General features: G+C 38.9%; 4 protein-coding genes across 5 annotated transcripts in view; 1 reads left to right on the forward strand and 3 right to left on the reverse strand.

Annotated features, from left to right (window-relative positions):
- The window catches only part of LOC141348976 (glutamate receptor-interacting protein 2-like), a 187,059-nt gene extending 185,633 nt beyond the window's left edge, over nt 1–1,426 (reverse strand). For both annotated transcript variants that reach the window (XM_073865571.1, XM_073865569.1), the window contains exon 1: nt 1,231–1,426. In XM_073865571.1, coding sequence (XP_073721672.1) covers nt 1,231–1,285 — 55 coding nt within the window. In that variant the 5' untranslated portion in view covers nt 1,286–1,426. The remainder of the gene's footprint in view (nt 1–1,230) is intronic.
- A 1,513-nt stretch (nt 1,427–2,939) lies between these two features.
- Nucleotides 2,940–13,953, reverse strand: LOC129452785 (protein SEC13 homolog). The gene is made up of 9 exons (XM_055216810.2): nt 13,807–13,953; nt 13,334–13,378; nt 12,816–12,931; nt 11,351–11,502; nt 11,107–11,240; nt 10,857–10,990; nt 9,140–9,260; nt 8,894–9,040; nt 2,940–3,371 (listed from the first exon to the last, which is right to left on the reverse strand). The coding sequence occupies exons 1-9, from the start codon at nt 13,807–13,809 to the stop codon at nt 3,261–3,263; spliced, it is 963 nt and encodes a 320-aa protein (XP_055072785.1). The 5' UTR covers nt 13,810–13,953; the 3' UTR covers nt 2,940–3,260.
- A 151-nt stretch (nt 13,954–14,104) lies between these two features.
- Nucleotides 14,105–25,263, forward strand: LOC141363060 (cullin-associated NEDD8-dissociated protein 1-like). Its single transcript, XM_073865541.1, has 15 exons — nt 14,105–14,243; nt 14,865–15,008; nt 15,439–15,593; nt 16,827–16,950; nt 17,214–17,470; nt 17,914–18,019; nt 18,243–18,388; nt 18,499–18,785; nt 18,859–19,000; nt 19,075–20,577; nt 21,767–21,862; nt 22,561–22,730; nt 23,292–23,456; nt 24,698–24,805; nt 24,896–25,263. Exons 1-15 carry the CDS (start codon nt 14,176–14,178, stop codon nt 25,118–25,120), a joined length of 3,696 nt encoding a protein of 1,231 aa, XP_073721642.1. The 5' UTR covers nt 14,105–14,175; the 3' UTR covers nt 25,121–25,263.
- Nucleotides 25,238–27,235, reverse strand: LOC141363061 (large ribosomal subunit protein eL32). The gene is made up of 4 exons (XM_073865542.1): nt 27,106–27,235; nt 26,366–26,466; nt 26,013–26,194; nt 25,238–25,415 (listed from the first exon to the last, which is right to left on the reverse strand). The coding sequence occupies exons 2-4, from the start codon at nt 26,459–26,461 to the stop codon at nt 25,286–25,288; spliced, it is 408 nt and encodes a 135-aa protein (XP_073721643.1). The 5' UTR covers nt 26,462–26,466; nt 27,106–27,235; the 3' UTR covers nt 25,238–25,285.
- Nucleotides 27,236–27,580: the final 345 nt, after the last annotated feature.

Genomic DNA, 27,580 nt, shown 5'->3' on the forward strand with positions numbered 1-27,580 from the left:
AGGCCTTCTCGTCCAACACTTTACAAATGTGCTTTTAGAAGAATGCCCAAAAATTCCCATAAACACACACATAGAAAGTCTTCCAAGAAGAGTTGTAGATGGTATAAATGCAAATGGTGGGCCGACTCCCCATTCTTAATCTATAGGGTTTCATATGATGTCATTTAGGTTCATGTGGATAACTCCATGACTGCTTTTAAAGCCAGAAATGTACCATCCAATCACATTAATGATGTTCATACATGAATCAGACAATGCATTAGCAATTTAGTGTCCTTAAAATAAAATCCAGAGACCACTAAGTCTGACACCAAGACAGGACTGAGACCAAAGACAGTCGAGACCGAGACAAGATCACAAAAATGGTCTTGAGGTCTCAAGTACTACAACACTAACGCAAATATACAAATCAAGAGTCTCTGTAACATTTGATACATTTAATTTGTATAAATAAATTCAAAACTTTTGGAGACAAATCAAGAGGAACTAGGAAGCAAATAGGTAAAAACCTTGTGCAGAAAATTACCTTAAGGGCTCAAGCACTCCATGCAGTTAAGATCAATTCAAGATATGTATACAAGCAGCTGCAACCTCTCCAAGATACCATCAGCCTGCTTTCTATCAGATCTACAACATCCTTTAAATTCACACACACTTATAAACTCTGTCTGCAACCTCATCCATACATTTGTCATTTAACTCGGTTCCTTATGATTAAAAAATCCTGTATATGAGTTCAAATGCTGATAAGGAATAAAGAGATCTTTCTGAATGAAAGTTGGCTTTTGTTGTGTCATGGGATAGGACAAAAATAAACGACAATAGGTAACTGACAATAAATTACCAATTAAAATGGTTTTAAAATAAATTTGTGTTTAATATTTAATAATAATAATAATAATATGATATTATGAAAATTTGACAGATAAAAATGACACTTCTTGGTCATCATAAATGCAGCAAGGCTTTGAAGTATTGTACTTGGAGTAGCCTAATAAACAACTCAGTTTTGCTATGGACATAGAAAAGCAAAGCAAAACAATTGAGCAAAACAAGGCACTTCATCCACACGTGGGTTTACATCACCAAACGCAGTCACTCGTGGTAAATTCGCAGCACTGATCTCTATTACGCACACCATAGGCGTTCATTTGGGCATATTTGCTCTTACACTATCTGAACCCAGTATGCTTACGATATCATTTAAAGCCAAAAATCCCATGTTCTTACCTTCGTCGTGCATTTTCTGCAGACAAAAAGTCAGATTTCTCCTCCAGCTTGGCATGTCAGATAACTGAGAGTAAAGCGTTACGCGGAGAGATCCAGTCACAGATGTGATGATGATGCGCAGCAGACGGAGATGCTTTGGAGATCAGGTGTTTCGTGGACAGATCCTATGGTGTAAATCCTGTAGTGTTCACGCACTGGTCCATGAGCGAGCATCAGCTGTCATTCCGGTTCCAGATGAGGACGCGCAGCGCGCGGCGGAGACCGGAGCGCAAATGACGCACGTGTGTCACCGCCTTCACCACACTCTCAGAGTCATGCAATATGCCAAAACTCAACTGATTTACCATTAGATTTGTTATGGGGGATCTGATATTTGCAAAAAAGTATAGCCTACCGTCATGAGGTGCTGAAACTGCATATATTCAAATACACGTATATATGAGACGACGGGGCAAGTTGTCACAAACTGCAAATTCATCATTTCTATAGCATTGGTTTTAAATACTACTTGACATTCTTTAGTAAAATATTTATTAAATAATATTATAAAAAAAACTATAAAAAGTTCTGGACAAACTGTAGTCTAACTTTTGTACTAAATGCAAGGTTGGGGCAAGTTGTCACAAATGTTTTATATGTTCTATAATGGAGACAATTTGTTATTTTCTGTATTTATTACAGTCAGTTGTATGTTACTTTTTGTACTTATTTAACTATTTTTAGGTACCATGACACAAAATATTTTTATATCTTTTATGCTTGTACATATCCGTAGAACCTGGTGCCTTAAATAACTTAAATATAGTAACTTAAATAATGCAAGGATTTCACTAAGGTAAAGAAATGAATTATCCTCACACTTTTTATAGTTAGGTGACTCCAAGCCCCTTTAAATATGCCATAAAAATACTTGTTTAAACAGTTATATACATCCAAAACATCATGCAAGCAGAATGCTGCGTAACTAAAATCAAAATCAACCCAATAATCTTAATGTCATTTCACTTGAGCTTGTTAAGAGACCAGCACATGAAGTTTATTTTCACTATCCAGATCCAAACACATGACTAGAAGCCAAAGGAACATTGGCAGGCCTTCAGTTGATCTCTCGAACCCTTCGGCATCTGTGCCAAGTTTTTATGTGAGGGATAATTTCAAATGACAGCATTGGAAACAAATGCCATAGTACGTTCACGCTGGTAATTCAGATGGGGCATTTATTTTGGACAGATGACCGCAGGTGATGCCATCTGTTTGTGTCCAGATGTTGTTTTATAGCGGTTGAGGTATTGTAAAACTTGTAAAACGAGGTATCATGAAGCTGTTTGCAACCCAGTATCATCTCTGATGTACTTTCTTTTGATTGACAGTAAGAAAATTGACACGGACTATCAGACACCTTTTACAGAAAATATTATATTGTTGTGTATCTTGTGATCCATGCCAATGAGTACAAAATAATATAACCATTTAAAAAAAAGGAAAAAATTATGACTTTGGACACCAAATGTATCCGCAGTTATATAATCACCCATAGGACAGGACTGAGTTTTATCTAGCAGAAAATGAATCCAGTACGCTTTTAAAAATAAGAAATATTTGTAAAGTCATCAGAAAAGAAAAAAATTAAAAGTGAAAGAAGAATTATGCACAATAAATAAGATCAGGAAAGTAAATCTGGGACATAATCACAAGAATAGAAAACAGACTGATAGTAGAAATTTTTTTATTCTTCAATGGTTTTGCAGATCTCCACGGTTGCCAGTACATCAGGACCAGCTTTCATTTAGTTTAATACACAACATATTACACAATTAACTATTTCTTAAACCATTTATTTTCATAAACCATACAAAGAAACAAACATTTTGTTCGGACATAAACTAAAACTTAAGTCCGACAGATCAAAATTTCAGATTGGTTCCAACACCTGGAAATCTGTGGGCGATAGAAGCACTTAAATCTTTTATGAAAAAGTCTTTGAGAGTTGATAGGAGTTGGCGTTTGGAGATTGGAGGAGGTATTGAGCTTTATTGCTCATTCTGCTGGTTATCTGTGATGGAGGACACGGCTCCCTGTCCTTTGTTGACGTCGCTGATACAAGCCCACTGTCCTTCCACAGACTCTTTCCATAGGGTCACCTGTAGGCAGAAGTTAATAGAAAACCTCACATCAGGTCACATCAGACACAACATCTTTCATTCAACTTAAAGGGCCGGGTATACCTTTTCCCATGGCCGGCTCACGTTTTCCAAGTATACTCATTGCGGCTATACATGGACGGCCGCGTTCGACACGTATGCAATACAAATGATTTCTTATTCAAAATATTACTCTACCAGGCCGTCAGGGCAGGACTGATTCGCAACATTTACAGTACTTAGATAAAAATTAGCATAGATGAAGAAAAATAGTGAATCCACCATCGCAAACAATGGTCTAAAATTTTGGGCAGCACACAGACGGCGCGCGCGGACGACCCGGACCCTCCTGATGCCAAAAATGATGCGATATGGGCGGTGCGATTGCCGCGAAAACACGCACTATTTGCCTCAAACGCATCTTCGGCCAAGTTGAAAATATTAAATTCAAGCAAAAAATTTGCATGACACGAAGTTAAATACCGTGAGTAAACTAGAGCGAGTAACGCGATGCCCCACGTTTGGCGTGTAGGTAGCATAAGAGTGGGTTCACACCAGACGCGAGTTCAACGATTTGTGCGAGTAGATTACATACAAAGCAATGCAAAGACGCAATCAGACGCGTCCTCGCGTGGGGCGTTGCAAATGACGAGATATGGGCGGTGCGTTTGCCGCGAAAACACACGCTATTTGCCTCGAACGCGATTTCGCCCAAGTTGAAAATATTTAACTCGAGCAGGAAAAAAATTTCATGACATGAAGTTAAATCCCGCGAGTAATCTAGAGCGAGTAACGCGATGCCCCGCGTTGGGTGTATACGTAGCATAACTGTGGGTTGACACCAGACGAGAGTTCAACAATTTGCGCGAGTAGATTACATACAAAGTCAATGCAAAGACACGATCAGACACGTCCTCGCTTGGGGCGATGCGAATGACGAGATATGGGCGACAAGTTTGACGCAAAAACACATGCTATTCGCCTTAAACGCAAAATATTCAACTTGAGCTAAAAATTAGCATGACACGAAGTTAAATACCGTGAGTAATCTAGAGCGAGGAACGCAATGCCCCGCGTTTGGTGTATACGTAGCATAACTGTGGGTTCACACCAGACGCGAGTTCAACGATTTGCGCTAGTAGATTACATACAAAGTCAATGCAAAGACACAATCAGACACGTCCTCGCGTGGGGCGATGCGAATGACGGGATATGGACGGTGCGTTTGCCGCAAAAACACACGCTATTCGCCTCAAACGCTAAAATATTCAATTTGAGCAAAAAATTAGCATGACACGAAATTAAATCCCGCAAGTAATCTAGAGCGAGTAACGCGATGCTCTGCGGTTGGTGTATGTGTAGCATAACTGTGGGTTCACACCAGACGCGAGTTCAACGATTTGCGCGAGTAGATTACATACAAAGTCAATGCAAAGACACTATCAGACACGTCCTTGCGTGGGGCGATGCGAATGACGAGATATGTGCGGTGCATTTGATACAAAAACACACGCTATTTGCATCAACTGCATCTTCGCCCAAGTTGAAAATATTCAACTTAAGCGGAAAATTTGCATGACACGAAGATAAATCCAGAGAGTAATCTAGAGCAAGTAACACAATGCCCTGCGTCTGGTGTGTACATAGCATAACAGTGGGTTCACACCAGATGCAAGTTCAATGATTTGCGCAAGTAGATTACATACAAAGTCAATGCAAAGACACGATCATACGCGTCCTCGTGTGTGGCGATGCGAATGACGCAATATGGGCGGCGCGTTTGCCGGAAAAAAACACTCGCTGTTCACCTTAAAAGCATCTTCGCCCAAGTTGAAAATATTCAATTTGAGCAAAAAAATTTGCATGACACAAAGTTAAATCCCGCGAGTAATCTAGAGCGAGTAACGCGATGCCCCACGTTTGGCGTGTACGTAGCATAAGAGTGGGTTCACACCAGACGCGAGTTCAACGATTTGCGCGAGTGGATTACATACAAAGTCAATGCAAAGATGCAATCAGACGTGTCCTCGCGTGGGGCGATGCGAATGACGCGATATGGGCTGTGCGTTTGCTGCGAAAACACTCGCTATTCACCTCAAACGTGTCTTCGCCCAAGTTGAAAATATTCAACTTAAGCGAAAAATTAGCATGACACGAAGTTAAATCCCGCAAGTAATCTAGTGCGAGTAACGCGATGCCCCGCGTTTGGTGTATACGTAGCATAACTGTGGGTTCACACCAGGCGCGAGTTCAACGAGTTGCGCGAGTAGATTACATACAAAGTCAATGCAAAGACACGATCAGACACATCCTTGCGTGGGGCGATGCGAATGACGCGATAAGGGCGGTGCGTTTGCCACAAAAACACGCACTATTTGCCACGAAAACACGCACTATTCGCCTCAAACGCGTCTTCGCCCAAGTTGAAAATATTTAACTCGAGCGGGGAAAAAAATTACATGACACGAAGTTAAATCCCACGAGTAATCTAGTGCGAGTACCGCGATGCCCCGCGTTTGGTGTATACGTAGCATAACTGTGGGTTCACACCAGACGCGAGTTCAACAATTTGCGCAAGTAGATTACATACAAAGTCAATGCAAAGACACGATCAGACACGCCCTCGCGTGGGGCGATGCGAATGACGGGATATGGGAGGTGCGTTTGTCGCAAAAACACACGCTATTCGCTTCAAACGCGAAAATATTCAACTTGAGCTAAAAATTTGCATGGCATGAAATTAAATCCCACGAGTAATCTAGAGCGAGTAACGCGATGCCCCACGTTTGGCGTGTACGTAGCATAACTGTGGGTTCACACCAGACGCGAGTTCAACGATTTGCGCGAGTGGATTACATACAAAGTCAATGCAAAGATGCAATCAGACGTGTCCTCGCGTGGGGCGATGCGAATGACGCGATATGGGCTGTGCGTTTGCTGCGAAAACACTCGCTATTCACCTCAAACGTGTCTTCGCCCAAGTTGAAAATATTCAACTTAAGCGAAAAATTTGCATGACACGAAGTTAAATCCCGCAAGTAATCTAGTGCGAGTAACGCGATGCCCCGCGTTTGGTGTATACGTAGCATAACTGTGGGTTCACACCAGGCGCGAGTTCAACGAGTTGCGCGAGTAGATTACATACAAAGTCAATGCAAAGACACGATCAGACACATCCTTGCGTGGGGCGATGCGAATGACGCGATAAGGGCGGTGCGTTTGCCACAAAAACACGCACTATTTGCCACGAAAACACGCACTATTCGCCTCAAACGCGTCTTCGCCCAAGTTGAAAATATTTAACTCGAGCGGGGAAAAAAATTACATGACACGAAGTTAAATCCCACGAGTAATCTAGTGCGAGTAACGCGATGCCCCGCGTTTGGTGTATACGTAGCATAACTGTGGGTTCACACCAGACGCGAGTTCAACAATTTGCGCAAGTAGATTACATACAAAGTCAATGCAAAGACACGATCAGACACGCCCTCGCGTGGGGCGATGCGAATGACGGGATATGGGAGGTGCGTTTGTCGCAAAAACACACGCTATTCGCTTCAAACGCGAAAATATTCAACTTGAGCTAAAAATTTGCATGGCATGAAATGAAATCCCACGAGTAATCTAGAGCGAGTACCGCGATGCCCCGCGTTTGGTGTATACGTAGCATAACTGTGGGTTCACACCAGACGCGAGTTCAATGATTTGCGTGAGTAGATTACATACAAAGTCAATGCAAAGACACTATCAGACACGTCCTTGCGTGGGGCGATGCGAATGACGAGATATGGGCGTTGCGTTTGCCACAAAAACACGCACTATTCGCCTCAAACGCGTCTTCGCCCAAGTTGAAAATATTTAACTCGAGCGGAAAAAAAAATTGCATGACACAAAGTTAAATCCCGCGAGTAATCTAGAGCGAGTAACGCGATGCCCCGCGTTTGATGTATACGTAGCATAACTGTGGGTTCACACCAGATGCGAGTTCAACAATTTGCGCAAGTAGATTACATACAAAGTCAATGTAAAGACACGATCAGCAACGTCCACGCGTGGGGCAATGCGAATGACGAGATATGGGCAACAAGTTTGATAAAAAAAACACGCTGTTCGCCTCAAACGCAAAACTATTCAACTTGAGCTAAACATTTGCACGACACGAAATTCGATCCCGCGAGTAATCTAGAGGGAGGAATGCAATGGCCTGCGTTTGGTGTATATGTAGCATAACTGTGGGTTCACATCAGATGCAAGTTCAACAATTTGCGCAAGTTTACATACAAAATCAATGCAAAGACACGATCAGACATGTCCTCGCATGGGGCGATGCGAATGACAAGATATGGGCTGTGCGTTTGCCACAAAAACACACGCTATTCATCTCAAACGCGTCTTTGCCCAAGTTGAAAATATTCAACTCAAGCAAAAAATTTGTATGACACGAAGTTTTAAATCCCACGAAAAATCTAGGGTGAGGAACGCGATGCCACACGTTTGGTGTTTATGTAGCATAACTTCGCCATAAAGTTGCAGTGTGGGTTTTTTAGCGACATCTAGTGGTGAGATTGAAATTGCACACCTTAATTTCAAAATGCTTTATGAAGGAGACCCACAGTGTACGTAGATAAAAACAGCTCATTCTAAGGTAATAAAAGCAATACAGTTTATTATTTAAGGTCTTTATTTTAACACTACTGATAATATAATTATGTATATCATATTGCATTTCTGTCAAGAGATCCTTCTAAAAGCTAAAAGTCCCTGCACAAGAAATAAATTACAAAATGTGAAAAACATGGGTAAGGGGGCTGTTAAGATGTTTAACTTGCCATGATGAACATTAGAAGAACAACCCATTATCTAGCTTCAGTCACAGCTAAACCATCTAGATCCCATCTAGTTGGCATATGATAATTACGGCAAGCCAACAAGGCACCAAATGTCCTCGCGAACATTAAAAAGGAAATCAAAATAATGCCGTCTTTTGCATTTCAATGCTCTTCTGTATTTAACCTCGGCTTATTTTCTAACCTTTCTGCATTATTTATCTGACACACTGCATGTGGTTTATAATGGTAATGGTGCGCTCATCTGTAAATAAATGACCCGGCGCTTGTCGCTTTGAATAATTGGTAGGCACGAAAGCAAACAAACCGTTCCCGAGTCATATTTTATAGAAGTGCAGATGGATTTCCTAACACCAGGGCGATGCTAGGTGAAATAACCCCAGTCATTAATTCTTCAATGTGAAAGTGCTTTAATACCCAAGCTCTGTAAAATGAGTAATGGCGATGGGTAAATCGCTGCCTGCAAACTCAAATGACTTTTTTACTGTAATCCCATGGGATGAGAGCCAAAGACTGCAAAGTTTGATGGTAGGTATTAAATGAATCACAAAGAGGTTGTCAATGAAAATGAAAAGCCTGGCGTGTATTTATAAGTGGTCATCGTTTTCTATAACTTTAGAAGTGTGAACGCTACGAATAACAGTCATGTTTTTCAGGTAGTAAATGTGAACGTACTTTGTTGTCCCCGCCTGACACAGCCAGGATGTTTCCAGTGATGGACCAGCTCACATGCCACACCACGTCGTTGAATTTGTGGAGGAGTTTAGCCGTCCAGGTGTTGCCTGTCGGGTCGTCGCACGTCCAGATAAACACTCGACCATCCTGTAGGGTTTCAAAAGAGCTCAGTAAATGGAAATTTCTTTACGCCGTAAAAATACAATATTGAAAAATATATATAATGTACAGGTTGGTTGCCGTTACCTGAGAGCAGCTGGCAATTGTGCTAGTCGGCAGACCAATAGAAGGAGCCCAGCCGACGTCTCTCACCCAATCACTGTGAGCCTCCAACTTCTGGTCCTCTTTCCACTGGCCATCTTCCTCTCTGTTAAAAAACATTGTTAGTTAAACTTCAGTGATAGTAAATCGTTTACATTTTTAATTAAATATACTTTATTTTTATCTATTTATATGAAAACAATTAATTCAACAAATTAAAAAAATATATAAATTTATCTTTAAAACAAAAACAGTTTACTAACAGACCAAGTAAACAAAAACTAATTTTATTAACATATAATCTAATTTAAATCTCTACACCACCTCGTACATATATTAGGACTGTCAAAAGATTAATCGCGATTATTCGCATACAAAATAAAAGTTTGTGTTTGCATAATGTGCATAATGTATGTGTATAATTATTATGTATATTTAAATATAAACATACATGTATAAATGTAAGAATTTTTTTATTTATGTATATGTTTTATTTATTTACATATAATATAAAATATATCAAAATCTAAATAAATACGTATGTAAATGTTTCTTAAATACATACATGCATGTATAATACAAAATAACCTATATTATGCAAAACGTACTTTTATTTTGTATGCGATTAATCTTTTGACAGCCCTAATATATCAAACGTTATACGAACTTAATAAATGAAAAATCTATCATTGTTTTCTCATCCTCATGTTGTCCTAAACCTGTACGAGTTTATATATTTTGCTGAACACAAAGGAAGATATGGTTTGTAACCATACAGTTTTGGGGCACCATTGACTTCCATAGGATTTTGTGCTCCTGTTTCCTGCTTCATTACAAACTTCTTCCATCGTGTTCAACAGAACAGAGCAATCTATGCAGATTTGAAACAACTTAAAGGCGAGTAAATGATGACAGAATATTTATTTTTGAGTGAACTATCCCTTTAAATATGCTAAATATAGCTTAACATGCTCCATATGCCAACATTATGGCTACTAAAAATATTAATATACTATATACGTATTAGTGATAGACCGATATATCGGCCGGCCGATATATCGGGCCGATATTTGCGAGTTTTATGTGTATCGGCATCGGCCGATACATGGCTGCCGTGTTTGCCGATTTTTCCGGCATAATTTACAGACAGAGTGCTGGAACCTGCAAGCGATTGCAGGTCATGTGACTAAAAACAACCAACCTTTTCACGACAACATTGAAAGCTCGGCTTAACAGCTGATCATAGCTGAACAAAGTGGGTTTTTTTCATCTCTATGGGGCTGTTTCCTGGACAGGGATTAGACTAGTCCTAGACTACAATAAATGTAAGAACTGTGCAAACTAATAACATCTCTTTTTAACAACATGCCATTTTTTACATAATTTTTATGATGTAAATTGAGTGAGCAAAACCAGTATCGGCTCCAAATATCGGCTCAAGAAAATCGGCAGCCTGTATCGGTCATCGGCTAAGCCTGATGAAACAAAAATCGGTATCGGCATCGGCACTGAAAAATCCATATCGGTCGATCCCTAATACGTATATATTTCAAAATCAGACTACTAGCATTTAAAATGTGACTAGTTGTATATGTGTAGTAGCACAAAAAGTTTGCATTATAAGACACTGAGAACATTGCGTTAAAAGCTGACAGCAGGTGACCAAAGACAGCGAGCGCTGTAAAATAAGGGCAGCACTCACTTCCACAGCTTGACCAGATTGTCGCAGCCTCCAGACACAAATCTCTTGATGTAGTTGGGCTTCTGTCCTGATGGCTGCTCGATCAGACTCCCAGGGACGACAGCTGGGGCCCAACTCACTGCATTACAGCCAATCTGCAATAGACAAAAGAAACTCATGAATGGCACATAAAAACAAAACTGTGATTGGTCGCTTAAGTTCTCAAATGATGAGCAACCACCTAATATAAGCTTTGATTTCATTTACTCACTGTGTGCGCATTGTTGATCTTCTTAATATCCCAATGGCCATCACCAGAACATGTTAACACTGAAATGGCACCATCGGAGCTTCCACAGGCCAGGATTAAACCGAAGTCATATGGTCCCCAGCAAAGAGAATTCACTGCAAAAAACAAAATTAAAGATTTTTATTTCGCTGCCTGCCAGTTTAAAGGAAAGCAATGTTACGTCTTTACACTTATTACATACAGTAAAACAAATATGAGAAGTTACCCGATGAGTCGTGGCCGGTGTATTCATACATCTTATCCCAAGTGCCATTCTCTTCTTTCCAGATGATCACCTTCCTGTCATAGGAGCAAGACGCCAGGATGTTGCCGTACATGGGGTGAGCCCAGGCCACCTGCCACACCGGACCCTCATGTCTGCCAAAAAAGATTACACAAGTGACTACTAGACAACTTCAGGATACGCTTTTGACATCTTGAATTAATGTGCAATCCGACATGCTGTCATTCCTGGATGTTTACTCAGAAATGCATCTGACAACCTTGGTGACAACTAGTGTGCAAACTTTGCATATTCAAATCATACGTTATAATATACGCAAGCTTAAATCCAAAGGCATCAAAACTTTGGAAAACAAAACAGATCTTTTGTGCTTTTTCATACATGACAACATTGTCAACGCAATCTGCGTTTACACAGATTCACGAAAACAACTAAAACGTTGTATTATCTGTTCTAGGCCAGTAGTTGGCGATGTTGCTTTGTAAAGAAACACTACAAGCCTGTGCACATACGCATTCTTTTACAGAGCGATAAATACAAACAATTAAGACAGCGAAAGCATCAAACAGTTTTGTTTACACAGACGATAATTTAGGTTTATTATTAAAAGTGACCCATGACTACAAACCCGCAAACTTCTCGTCAGAGAAGCGTTAAACAACTCATTATCTTACAGGGGACATTTCACAAGACTTTTTATAAGATGTCAAATAAATCTTTTGTGTCCCCAGTGTACGTATGTACGAACTTTTAGCTCAAAAATCATATAGATAATTTATTATAACATGTTAACATAGCCACTTTGTAGGTGTGAGCAAAAATGTTTTTTTCTTTTTAATGCAAATGAGTTGATCTCTGCACTAAATGCCAGTGCTGTGGTTGGATAGTGCATATTGAGGGGCGGTATGTTCTCCTTCTGACATCACAAAGGGAGTAAAATTTCAATTAGCTATTTTTTCACATGTTTGCAGAGAATGGTTTACCAAAACTAAGTTACTAAGTTGATCTTTTTCACATTTTCTAGATTGATAAAAGCACTGGGGACCCAATTATAGCACTTAAATGTGGAAAAAGTCAGATTTTCATGATATGTCTTCTATAAGCAGCACGAACACAGTCCTGTAGGACGCCATTGTTATTATAGCTTCGAAGTACTCGTGCACGCCTACACACACATAATACATATGCAAATGACGGATCACACTTTCACAGACTAATATTTATATATTTAAGTCATTTACACGCAAAAGGTAATGCCGTTTGCACTTTAAAACATTTGCAGTTTTCAAACTTTGTGCATTTAAGACCCTAAACATCTTTCAGTTTCATGTTTTCTGGTTTTGGTTAAAAATGTGTTTGTGTAAACGGCTCCTAAAGGTTTAGGTTTGTCTCCCAAGGATTGTTATCACTGTATTTGAGGACACAGAGTTGCCCCTACACCACTTACCCCCTCAGATCAGCCACAAGTATCTGTCCACCGTTCTTGACGTCAAAGATCTTGACGGAGCGATCGGAAGAGCAGGTGGCCAATCTGGTGCCATAGTAGTCCATCTGAGCATCATGCTAAACACAGAATAAAGAACCAAACGTTAAGATTAGGATAAAAATGCTAAAGATGATAGTAAAACAGCAACCATGTTATTAGTGGATGATAATGTGGATCTGTCATTAAGAGGAGGTTATGAGCATCTTTAAATAGATATAACGCTACTGAAAAATCTAGATTAAGCAGGTGAGCTGGTTTTGCTGGTGTAGCAAGATGGTATATCTGTGTTTTGGTCACTTTTTAAGCTGGACTTAGCTGGTCAGGCTGGAAGACCAGCTAACCCACCAGCATGACCAGCTTTGCCAGACTGGGAGGACGAGCTTGGACCATCTTAAACCAGCTACCAGCTTATACTGTTCTTAGCTGGATTTTTCATTAAGGAAATGTTAGGTACAATGTTTAAATGACAGAATACTCACAATCATGTCCTCATGTGAGGTGTCCACTGTATTAATAACAGACACCTGAAAAACACAAGATCACAGATACACTCAATGTCAGCTTTTTGGCAAAACAAGACTTTTTAACTTAGAAACTCCAAGTGAATGGTGACGTTATTAAAACCTGACTAATATGAAAAACCTATACGCTTTATAAATGTACATGTGTAAGTTATACCTATTTAGCATGGTAACATCATGGTACATTTCTAGTTTAGTTTGTTTTGTATGGGCCTTGTTTATTGTAAATCTAACATATCTGTTCAGATCCAATTAACTGTTGTATATCAATGCTGGCTTTTTTTAAATAAAAGAGATCTAGCACCTAAAAAGTCGTGTAGAATGAATGAAAGATTTGTTTTGATGTCCAGTTAAATCGCTCACAAACTCATAAAAGGTTTTAAACAAGTATCCGTCATTAATAAATAAACACTAAATAGTATACTACTTACCATTTTGTGTGTTAATCCAATTACCTTCTTAAAGATATCGTATAAAATTATCTGCGATCTTTATTACTGCAGTTGTTTCAGACGTGGCAGTCGGACCGCCGGTGCGGACTCTATTTCCGCTGCGAAACAATCCGGGTAGAAACTAGGAACGCAAGAAAGGTTCCGCTGTCGAATCACACACACACACACGTGCTGCCATTCGCGTGCATTCCAGCAAGCGGCGACAAAGCCCGTGAAATAAATGTCGGTCATCTCTATTAATAACTGTCCGTAAGTGTCAGATTTCCCAGCTTGTTCAGTCCGGCGTTATGATCTTTAACTTTTTGTATTAATTTGACTCTATCTGCGGTCCTGGTTTTCGAAGGCAAGATGTCGAATGTCACGTTTTACATTTCCAATCTACTGGATAAAATGACATCCACCGATAAAGACTTTCGGTAAGACTTGTTGCGTGCTGTGTGTTATGGACGCATGTTTTAAACGCACGAGTAATGTTTATAAAAATAGCTCAGTGACAAAGCAATTACTCGCATTGTTTATGTATAGCTCAAATGAAGCTTTTGAAGACTTTAAATATATAAAGTTTACTTTTCAGAATGCATATGACTGCTGGACTAAACCAGTGTAAGGTGGTTTGCTGGTCTTAGCTTGAACTGGTTTAGCTGGTCTCCCAGCCTGTCTGGTACTGGTGCCCTCCTAAAAATAAAATAAAAAATAAAAAAATCCTATTTAATGGTTAAAATGGGAATTGTATTGGTTTTAATGGTAACTATATTGGGTCTCTCTCTATCTAACTTACTGGCAATGTGTTAGATTTTATTAGTGGGATGTTATCTGACAGATATGCACTAAATCCTAACCCCAAACGCAAAACACACTACATAAAGCAATCTTGAGATAGTTTTAAAGTTTAGTGGTAGACAAATGGTTTATAATGGTATTGTAATGTAAACCATTTAAATTTGTATTGTATGGTGTATATGCATGTTTTGTGTTTTATGGATGGATTTGACTAAGGTAATGTAGATCAGACTTTGGTAAAACCGGTTCTTCTGAAGGTTTATGGCGGCCAATGACCTGATGATGGAGCTGCAGAAGGAATCCATCAAACTGGATGAGGAGAGCGAGAGGAAGATCGTATCCATGCTGCTTAAACTTCTGGAGGATAAAAACGGAGAGGTTCAAAATCTGGCCGTCAAATGGTAAGTATTTTTATTAAGCCCTTATAATGACATTTGTATAGAATATAAAGGGGACATATCATGAAAATCTGACTTTTTCTATGTTTAAGTGCAATAATTGGGTCCCCGGGGTTTCTATCAACCTTTAAAATGTGAGCCGTGTAATAAGCATTGCATATTAAAGCATATATATATATATAAGAGCAGGAGTTATTACTGCACAAAAGAAATTTGCGATAATACCATAAAAAGCCATGAAAAAATCGACAATAGACATTGTAGCAACATCATTAATGCAAATTTCTATAGAGAAACCCCAGCACCACACGCCTACAAAATTGACATCAAAACAGTGACATATTTAAGATTGTAGCCAGAGCATTACAAGAAAAGCTATAATAATATATATTTTTAAATGCTCCCATTAAGCATCTGTTAATGGTTTGTGTAGTCTTGGTCCTTTAGTGGGAAAGGTGAAGGAATGTCAGGTGGAGACGATAGTGGACACGCTTTGTTCCAACATGGTGTCCAATAAAGAGCAGCTGAGAGACATTTCCAGCATGGGATTGAAGACTGTTATCGCTGAATTGCCACCGTCATCTACAGGTATTCATATTAACTTTAAACAATCTAGTTATAATGACAAAGCCTACATGTTAAAGGGGACATCATGAAAATCTGAGTTTTTTCATGTTTAAGTGCTATAATTGGGTCCCCAGTGCTTCTGTCAACCTAGAAAAATCCACTTAATAACTTTTCTGCAAGTATGTGAAAAAATACGTCATTGATACATTTGGCTCCCCTTGTGATGTCAGAAGGGGATAATACAGCCTCTTAATCTGCACTATCCAGCCACGACACTGCCATTTTGTGCAGAGAGAGAGAGAAAATATTTTATAATAATTAATAATTAATTTCGACCAACCACCATTATGGCGATCAGTGTTTGCATTATCAGCTCATTTGCATTTGAAGGACACACCGCCAAAAAATTAGCTCACTCCTACAAAGTGGCAATTTTCTTATAATAACTTATCTATATGGTATTTTGAGCTAAAACTTCACATATGTACTCTGGGGCCACCAACGATTTATTTGACATCTTAACTCATTCCCCGCCATTGACGAGTTATCTCGTCAATTATGAGTTAATATTTAACTAAAATATATGCCTTTCTGGACGAATTTCAAAGTGAAAGTGTAATACCGCTTTTATCCACTGGATGGCGCCAAAACCGAATTTATCAAAAACGGAAGTTAAAAAGATTTAATGATTTATTTTAACTGCCTTTATGTTTGATAGTCATTCTGAGTCTGATCTCTAACATAAATTTCTTTACAAAAACGCAATTTTTAAAGCTTTTTGCTCAAAATGTTGTATTTTTGAAGAGAATATCCATATTTCAGTGGTTAAATTAAGTAGAAAAAGTAAATATATAAGTAAATATATAATGGAACGTTTTTTCCCCATTTTGTTTGTTTGTTTGTTTGTTTATTGCTTGTTTGAAAGCAGATGGTGTGTTCTTTAATTTGATATAATTTGAATGTTTATATATTTATAAAAGATCATTTTTCCTGCAAGGAATTTTGTGAAACTTTTTGTTAAAATCACAAAAATGCAGGTGGGCAACTTTTCTCAAAAAGGCTGGCGGTGAATGAGTTAAAAAAATGTCATAATATGACCCCTTTAAACTTTTAAGTTCACCTGTACATGCATTCAACAGATGATCACATCCAAAGCAAGAATGAATTCACTTTTAATTGGTTTAATTGGTTATTAGTTTGTGAGTCACAGCACTGTGGTCACTGATAATGTTGTTGATCTTTGTTGTCATCAAGGTTCAAACCTTACAGTCAACATTTGTAAGAAGATCACATCGCAGCTGATCGGAGCTCTGGGAATGCAAGACGACGTGTCCATTCAGCTGGAAGCTTTAGATATTCTCTCTGACATGCTGGGCAGGTATTATATATATTATATTGTACGTAATACTTTTTCATATAGCTTACGTTGAAGCCCAGTCTTTTTGTGATTTACTGTTTTCGACATTATGTACAGAAAATCCTGTAAAAATATATCCTTGATATCTGAGTAAGATCACGTCTTAGATAATAAGATAATGTTGTTATATTGATTGATGTAGCTATAATTGTGCTCGCATTGATTCCTTCAAAACATGACTATGGCCTTTCTTATAATGAGGTAATAACTTTTCATCTGTATAGGTTGAGCACTGCTCTCATGAGTTTCCATCAGTCGATTCTGACCAGCCTCCTCGCCCAGCTGATAAGCCCTCGTATGGCTGTGAGAAAACGCTCCATCATCGCCTTGGGTCACCTGGTGCCCAGCTGTAGCCCCGCCCTCTTTACCCATCTCACAGAACACCTGATGAGCGAGCTGTCCCGTGGACCGCCCACCGCCAACGTCCGAACTTACATCCAGTGCCTGGCCACGGTCAGCAGACAGGGTGGACACAGGATCGGTGAGGATTAATTGTATTCTTCACGGCTATTTGGATATCTGCGACAGTTATGTATTGCGTAATAAACATAGCATTAAAGCAACACCAAAGAGTTTTTTTTACCTTAAAATAACGTTTCCAAAAACGTTTCAGTCGTTCATCCACTCGAAACAGGGTGAACGGCACTTTCACATTCGCTTTGCAGCCCTCTATTGGCCAAAACCGCACTAAAGAAGTTTCCAATCGTCGGGTCACGGTCCTGTAGTTCGAGAGAAAACTACAAAAATTTGCTTTACGGCAGACCTACAATCCAGTCAGAGCCAGATTTGCTGCAGTATTTACAACAGTGGTAATGGACAATTCCGCTTCCAACCTGTAGGTGGAGCAAAGACCAAAAACTCTTCAGTGTTGCTTTAAGTAACAATGTTGCAGAATATTACAATATTGATTCTTGTGATCTGAAGGTGAGCACTTGGAGAAGATTGTGCCCATGGTGGTGAAGTTTTGTAACGTGGATGATGATGAATTACGCGAGTTCTGCTTTCAGGCCTTCGAAGCTTTCGTTAGCAGGTAGAAGTATTTCTATAATGTTTGCATCATGAAAACGTTTTTGAATCTGCTATCCCATTCGCAATTACGTTGCGTAAAAAACGAACTGCATTTGTCAAACCATTTTGATATAAAACAAAGTTGTCGCTTGCCGTGGAATAATTCCGGTGACACTTACTCGACGGAGCAATGTGAATGCGCATTATCGCCCTCGCTTCGATTGACTTTTTATTTTATTTTAAAGATGTCCAAAGGAAATGTCCTCTCACATCCAAACGATTATAAAGTTATGTCTAAAATACATCACCTACGACCCCAATTACAACTACGATGCTGATGATGACCAAGATGACAGTATGGATGTTGAAGATAGGGAAGATGAAGATCAGGGTAAATGTCCTCTTTATAACACTGTGAGGTTCTCAAAATATGATCTATTTTGGGTCTACGTGTGGTAAATGTGTCTTCACTATCCTTTTCCACACACTTTTGATCTTCAGACTCTGATGATGAATACAGCGACGATGACGACATGAGCTGGAAGGTGCGTCGTTCTTCTGTTAAATGTCTGGAGGCGATCGTCAGCAGCCGCCGGGACCTTCTGGTGGAGTTTTACGGATCTGTGGGTCCAACCCTGGTGTCCCGCTTTAAAGAACGAGAGGAGAACGTTAAGACTGATATTTTCTCAGCCTTCGTGGCGTTGCTCAGACAGACGAGACACCCTCACGGTCCTGCTCTGGACGCAGGAGCTAAAGAGGAACCAGCGATCACGCTGTTAAAGAAACAGGTATGTTGAGTCACAAGTTTGGAGATCCACCTATAATGAACACTTTTAAGAAACATCTCATGTGTTCTCACAGGTACCGACTATAGTAAAGGCCTTACACAGACAGTTGAAGGAGAAGAGTATTAGATGTAGGCAAGGCTGCTTTAGTCTCCTGACGGAGATGGCCAATGTGCTGCCAGGTCAATTAGGAGAGCACATACCAGCCCTTATTCCAGGTTAGAAGCAATTGAAGGCTTAAGCCTCCAAACATTTTGATTTAATTGCAAATTAATATTATATTTCTTCACAGGTATCATTTACTCCCTCACCGACAAGTCCACTTCGTCAAACATGAAGATCGATGCCCTTTCTTTCCTCAATGTTCTTCTAAGTAACCACAACCCAGAAGTCTTCCACCCACATGTTAGTGTCATCTTACCTCCTGTGGTCCATTGCGTTGAAGATCCTTTTTACAAAATCACATCCGAGGCCCTCCAAGTCACCCAGCAGATTGTCAAGATCATGCGGCCGCTGGAAAAACCGAGCACGTTCGACGCTAAGCCTTACGTAAAAACTGTGTTTACTTGTACGCTAAAAAGGTTGAAGGCATCTGATATAGACCAAGAAGTAAAAGAGAAGGCTATTTTTTGCATGGGTCACATTTTGAGTCACCTAGGTGACCAGCTTGGAGCCGACCTGCAGCCTACCTTGCAGATATTTCTGGAGAGGATTAAAAATGAAATCACACGTCTTATAGCAGTGAGGACTTTAACCCTCATTGCTTCTTCGCCGCTAAAAATCGACTTGAGACCGATTTTAACAGAGGGCATTCCAATCCTCGGATCTTTTTTACGGAAGAACCAGCGAACCTTGAAGTTGAACACGGTAACGGCCCTGAACGTGATTGTCACGAACTACAGCGACAGCTTCAAGCCCCCTATGATAGAGTCCATTTTGACGGAGATCCCTGCTTTGATTCAAGAGAGTGATATGCATATCTCGCAGGTCGCCATTACCCTTATCACCTGCATGGCCAAGGTTTGCCCATCTTCCTTGAGTAAGATTGGCGGCACAATATTACCCGAAGTGCTTAACTTAGTCCATTCCCCTCTACTACAAGGAGGTGCACTAAATTCAATACTGGAGTTCTTCAAAGTCCTTGTGGCAACCAAGGCCAACAACATGAGCTACAATGACCTCCTCAAGGCCTTGAAGGGGCCTTTCTACGAAACTAAGTCGTTTGACTCCATGTCCGTGCATAAACAGTCCTACTACTCGGTGGCCAAGTGCGTAGCAGCGTTGTCCACAGCCTGTCCCAAAGAAGCTTCTGGGGTGGTCACCAACCTCATTCAAGAAGTCAAGAACCCCAAATCATCAGAGTCTGTGAGGATTCTAGCATTGCTGTGCCTTGGGGAAATCGGGCGATTTATGAACTTTGAAGGGCAGAAGGAGCTGAAGGGGGTCGTAATGGAGGCTTTCGGTTCCCCGAACGAAGAGGTAAAGTCCGCCGCGTCATTCGCCTTGGGAAACATCTGTGTCGGAAACTTAGGAGAGTACCTTCCGTTCATGCTGAAGGAGATCGGGAGCCAACCGAGGAGACAGTATCTGCTTCTGCACTCCCTGAAGGAGATGATCAGCGCTTTATCCGCTGAGAGCCTTAAGCCTCATGTGGAAAACATCTGGGCTCTGTTGTTCAAACACTGCGAATGTGCGGAGGAGGGCACTCGCAGCATTGTAGCCGAATGTTTGGGGAAACTCACTTTGGTTAATCCGTCCGAGCTTCTGCCGAGGCTAAAGAAACAACTGTCCTCAGGTAGTTCGAGATTTAGGATTACCTTGATCATTTGTAGATAATAGGTGGTTTCCTTAAACACAAATACATTTATTTGACGTAACATTTACTTTTAAGCATTTAGCAGATGCTTTTATCCAAAGCGGCTTATATAACAACGCGTTTCATATAAGGAGGCAATCAGTGTTGGGGGTAATGCATTACAAGTAACGTGCATTACGTAATAATATTACTTTTCTGAAGTAACGAGTAAAGTAACGCATTACTTTATAAATGTACACATTAATATTTGAGTTACTTTTTCAGTTTAATTAATTAGATGTAAAAAACAATGTACTGCATTAAACGTATTAACGTAGAATTACACACTCTATGCTTGACATTTTTGCGATGGAAATATGCAATTTCTGAATGCAAAACTTCTCAGTCATAAAAAACACCTGCAAAGTAAGAAAAAGTAACGCAAAAGTAACTTAAAAGTAACTTAAGCATTACTTTCCATGAAAAGTAACTAAGTAACGCAATTAGTTACTTTTTTGGGGAGTAACTTAATATTGTAATGCATTACTTTTAAAAGTAATTTCCCCCAACACTGGAGGCAATAATAAGAGAAGTGCTACGATATTTTAACAATTGTTATAGACCAAATAAGAAAACCTAGATTTGACTATTAAAGATGCAGTGTGTAATTTTTTAGAAGGATCTCTTGACAGAAATGCAAAATAATATACAAAACTATATTATCAGGGGTGTATAAAGACCTTTCATTATAAACTGTTGTTTTTATTACCTTAAAATGAGAGGTTTTTATCTACATAGACAGAGGGTCCCCTTACATGGAAGTCGCCATTTTGTGCCGCCATGTTTCTACAGAAGCCCTTAACGGACAAACTTTTTAACTAAGTTGTCTCCGACGATGACATGTTTGTCCGGTGGCGGCTAACGTAGCTTCTCTATGCGTTTCAAAAGCGAGGGGTGAGCAGTGGACTTAGCTGTTGGTTGCAATGCGCAACTTCACCACTAGATGCCACAAAAAATACACACTGCACCTTTAATGAGGTATGAATTTATCTATTATTGTAATAGGCAACCAGAACATTATTCAAGTACATTCACACTCACAGAAATACCCTTTAAATATAATTTAACATATTAATCTTGTATTTTGTGCCTATATAGATTTGTTGTATTTATATGTTTTTGGTTTCAGGTTCACCACTTTCCCGCAGTACGGTTGTAACTGCAGTGAAGTTCACCATAGTAGACCATCCCATGCCAATAGACTCACTTCTTAAAGGATGCATTGGTAATAAGTCAAATTGTTTTTACCTTTTATTCTTATTTTAAGTAACTTTCTGTATCTTACAATAAATCCACAGAGATACTTAAAGTAAAAAGATATTTTAAAGAGCACATATTATGCAAAATCCAAATGTGTTTAGAGATTTAAATGTGTGTTGGCTGTGTGTGAACACCCTACAAAAAAAACTCATTAAACGAAAGCAGTCAAAGCAGACATGCTGTTTTGATTCCTTTGTTAATGTGATGTCACACTGATAAAGCCCCACCCACGGCCACTGACTGACTGGTCAATTTTACTCAAAAGCTTTTTTAAATGTGTTTGTTAGCACATTATAGTGCTAATGTGGCTAAAGATACTATAGTCTCAGGCTGTATTCAAATGAATCAGATCTATTTTTAACCGTAAGCGCTCACTGTCTGTTGGTAAGGGAGTGAGAAGCTGTAGCTCATTTGCATTTAAAGGTACAAACATCAAAACTGCTTGTGTTTTTTGCTCCCACCCAAATAGGGGCATTTTGGACACGCTATAAGAAATAATCGGGGTGTTTGAGCTGAAACATAAATTAGCATTACATGTGCCCTTTAAACAAAAGGTTATAGTATTGTATGAAAATAGACCTGACAGCATTTAATTTAAGTAAACAGGTGAAAAGCTTTGATATTTGGTTGAACAAAAAATCCAGTTTGTAATTCTGCTGCTAGGTGATTTCTTGAAGACGCTCCAAGACCCTGATCTTAATGTACGGCGGGTGGCTTTGGTAATGTTCAATTCGGCGGCCCACAACAAACCCTCTCTGATCCGTGGGCTTCTGACCTCTCTACTCCCACATCTATACAATGAGACCAAGATCAGGAAAGACCTCGTTCGAGAGGTACACATTACAGACTTGTACAAGCTTAAAGGAACAGTATGTAGGATTGTGGCCAAAACTGGTACTGCAATCACAAAACTGGTGGCCAATACACAAAATGACAACATAAACATCAGTTGAGGGCTGCAACTCCACTTTTTAAATGACAATATCCTGACCAGACCACTGTTGTCAGTGATATAAGTATTTGAAATTAAAATGATTTCTTAATATCTAGTGATATATCAGGGCCATTTTATGATTAATTGATATAAATTTCTTACATACTGTTCCTTTAAAGGGATAGTCACCCAAAAATGAAAATTCTGTCATTATTTACTTATTTGAATTTTTCATTATCTTGAACATAAAACATATTTTGATAAATGATATTAACAACATAATCGATGTTACCCATGTGCTTCCCATCATTTATTAAGTTATCATCTTTTGAACTGTCCCTTTAAGAATACATGATATGTGTCTAATAAGATTTTGTTCATAAAGTAATAATTTAATACAAAAATATCTATAAGACATTATTTTATTTATCAAATATTTTGTTCCCATTTAATTGTTCAGGTTGAGATGGGTCCCTTCAAGCACACAGTAGATGATGGGTTGGATGTCAGAAAGGCAGCATTTGAATGCATGTATACTCTACTGGATAGCTGCCTGGACTGTTTGGACATCTTTGAGTTTCTGAATCACGTTGAGGAAGGCTTGAAAGATCATTATGACATTAAAGTAAGTGAAGATTTTCATGCGGCGCGGACTCACAGTTGGATTGTGAAATGTTGCACACTGAAGGTCAATTGCTTTGTGACTGGCAGGCTGATCCAACAACAGCTGATTTGTGGTTAGTTTAGGATTAGGTCCCAATTAAGTAGTATATCAGGCATGAAGTAGGACACCTTCATGTGTCCCTCATTGTATAAAATAATTCCCATTGTGCTTATCAAATTATCTAATTTATTCCAAGTATGGAAGCCCACTTCCGACACATAAGAAAAAGATCATGCTCTGGTAAATAATAATTATGAGTTATAAAGTTTAATTTATGACTTTAAAAGTCATAATTTCATCTTTTTATGTCATAATTATGACTTTTAAAGTCATAGTTTTGGGTTTTATCTATTAATTATTGACTTTTATCTCATATTTATGCCTTTTTTTAAATCATGCTTTGGTAAATCATGATAAAGTTGAAATTATGACTTTAGAAATTCATAATTTTGACTTTTATATCATAACTATGACTTTTAAAGTCATATGCTGCGTCCAAAACCACCTACTTCCATATTATATAGTATGAGAAAAGCAGTAGGCAAGGCGAGTAGTATGTCCGAAAACATAGTATTCGAAAAGTACACAGATGACCTACTACTTCTGGTTAGATTTTGCAGTGTGCATACGATGGACACTTTACTATCCCATGATGCCCCGGGAGGAGTTATCCAACAAGACAACGTATCGCAGCTATATTCGCGCTGGAATGACATCACGTGATATGTGACATGTCGGACGTAGTACACCGAATCTCATTCATACTACCAGGATTCATACTATACAGTACCTACTGTTTTAACGGCAAGTACGTACCTCATCTCATTCAGTACGTACTGTACAGTATGAGGTTTCGGACACAGCCATAATATTTGGGTTTTATCTCATATTTATTCCTTTAAAAAGTCATGTTTGGGAAAACCTAATTATGAGATAAAGCTGAAATTGTGACATTAGAAATTCATAATTTTGACTTTTATATCATAACCATGACTTTTAAAGTCATAGTATTGGGTTTTATCTCACAATAATGACTTTCAAAAGTCACAATTTCAACTTTTACCAGAGCACGATTTATTTCTCATGTGGCGGAAATGGGCTTCCATATTAAAGTTTAGAAGCCCATTAAAGACTGAAATGATGCCTATTACAAATTTTAAGTTAAAACATTGATGCTTGAATATTTTCATCTTGTTTCTAAGATGCTGACTTTTATTATGCTGGCAAGACTCTCTAAACTCTGTCCATCCTCTGTGGTACAAAGACTGGACAGGCTAGTCGAACCATTAAAAGCTACTTGCACTACAAAGGTGAGTACTAAAATTTTGTGTGAAATGCATAGGAGACCATAAATACAACAGAAACATTAAAGTTACGGTTGTCTCGAATCTCATTTAAAGGTAAAAGCTGGCTCAGTGAAGCAGGAATTTGAGAAGCAAGAAGAGCTGAGGCGTTCTGCCATGCGCGCCGTCGCTGCCCTGCTGTCTATCAGTGAAGTGGAAAAGAGCCCTGCTATGGCCGACTTTGCCAATCAGATCAGAAGCAATGCAGAAATGGCAACCATCTTTGAAAGCCTTCAAGGAGACCCCTTAACAGGGGCAGTGGAATCAATGGACACTAGTTAGGGTTTAAACTTAATGTGTGTGATGGAAACTGCAGTGGACTTTTATAGTGTTGTTGGACAAAATTTAGAAAACTGAAAAATGTGTATCTATAAGACCAAAAAAGTCAGTACATAAAAATTTGGTTTTACAGTTTTTCCACTTTATTGAACAGATGAGACAAGCAATTTATTCGTTTTCCTCGCTGCGCAGTCTGGCGTTGGGGTTTGTGACCTTAATGGCCAGCTGAGCGGCCCTCTCCACAATAAGCTTCCTGTTCTTTGAAGACACATTGTGTGCGATTTCGGCACAGTTGCTCCTACAAAGGAAAAAAACTTAAGGTTACCGATGATGTCACGCATTTAACATCAAACCAAGCTTGCGTCATTGTAATCAAAACTTAAATTCTAGTTCCCAGAAAGAGGCCCAAACACAAGCGCTAGTCACTTATTGCAGATTATCTTCCACCTGCCAGCTATGAAAAGAGCTAGAGGTGGAATGGGCATTTCCTCTGCCGTACTATCTCTCCAAATTCAACACCTGAAAGAATATAAACAATTCAACAGGTATGATCTTGGAGATACAAGTGTGACCCAGTCTGTGATATCCCAGATAAAGCCATTTAATTTTATCTACGTAAAATCCTCCTATATAAAATAAAGAACATCCTGTAAGAATATAATTTTGATCTTTTTAATATTGATTGATGTTACTCATTGGTCTCAATCTTTGACACAACCTTACCCAAACTTTAATTCTCTTGATCTCATAATAAATTACATTATATGACTTAAGCCTGGATTTCACAGACAGGGTCACATTTCTCACTTTATCGATTTCTGACCAAATAATTAAAAGAACCTAAAAGTCAATTTCCCGACAGGTGGCTACATATATGAAACGTTTACGCTCTTACTTGTTGCTCATCATTAGGACTTCAAGTTCCTTGATGTTGTGGACCAAGAACTTCCTGAATCCAGAGGGCAGCATGTGTTTGGTCTTTTTGTTGCTTCCATAACCGATGTTAGGCATCAACATCTGACCCTTGAAGCGCCGACGGACTCTGTTGTCAATACCTCTGGGCTTCCTCCAGTTTTTCTATACAAGATGAAAATTAAACACGTTACAGCAACAATAGCATTACTGATAACGTTTACCATGGTGGTCCATACAGATGTGCAATATTAATCTTCAAGAAACAAGCCTTCTAGTTTCAGTTTTCATGACTTTCATTGATGGAAAACTATTAAAATCCCAAATATTTCTTACACTGATCTTGACATAGCGATCCGACTGATGTCTGATGAACTTCTTGGTCCTTTTCTTGACGATTTTAGGCTTGGTGAGAGGTCTGAGGGCTGCCATGGTGGCTGCAATAAACACATACAGTAATGAATACATTTTACAATCAAATTCACTATAAAACATCAGTCTGAGTTAACAATTCATGAATGGAGCATGCAGATTTGCTTACTAATAATATTTGCCATCTGTCATACTTTGACATTTTGATAAGTACACTAACTTTTTTTGCAAACACTACAAAATGTGCACAGCCTACATAAGAAATGACAAACATGCAATAAAAACTGAACAATACGCATCTAACGTTACTAGAATACAGACTTATAAATACGTATAAACTGAAAAGTTTTCACGTTCGTGAACACACAACACATGCACGCTAACGCAACCGCATTAGCACAACAAGCTAATTCACACAATTTAACTGCGATATTGCGCGTATAACAGTCGTGAACAACTACTTAAACTTGTTTCTGTCGTTAAAGCGAGTACATCTATATGCATTTAGTTTACACGCATTACACCAATGGCCGCCATACAGACCTTGTGTGTTAATTCATATAAATATCTAATCATCTACAGCTCTGTGCTTCGCGATACACACACATTAAAATACAATAAAGGACGACACAACCGAAAACAGTTGAAGAGTTTTATTTTAATGAAAAGATTAGAGGATGAAATTAGATTTTACTTGAGCTCACCGTTCGGTCTGTCTGTTCCGAAGACAGTCCTGAAGAAGAGAAGGAAGTGACGCAGAGAAGGCCCGGAAATAATATCAGGCAGCGGAAGTTGGTACAACACTCAAATATTTCCCACCGTTGCTGCTGTAAAAATTCTACTAAAAGAATTTAATATAAATAAGACATAAATTAAGATAACTTTTTTGCGTTTGTCTTTTTGCGTATTTTTAGATACAGCTTTTTGTTTACGTTTTGTTTCGAAATAAATCGTGTTATCTATTTGTAAATTAAATATTGTCCAGTAAGGAAAATAATAGGAGGCCTATTTAGTATTTAGAAAGATTTTCCACATACAGTATTTTTAATTTTTACCGAATCTTGTTCAGAAAAAATAAATTAAACTTTTTCTGATTTTGTTTATAACTCTTTCATCTCATTGAATTACTAAAGTGTATACCTTAAAATTACCACTAGAAGTGTTTCCAACAGGCCAACT

Source organism: Misgurnus anguillicaudatus, unplaced genomic scaffold, assembly GCF_027580225.2.
Source record: "Misgurnus anguillicaudatus unplaced genomic scaffold, ASM2758022v2 HiC_scaffold_32, whole genome shotgun sequence".
Taxonomy (NCBI): domain Eukaryota; kingdom Metazoa; phylum Chordata; class Actinopteri; order Cypriniformes; family Cobitidae; genus Misgurnus; species Misgurnus anguillicaudatus.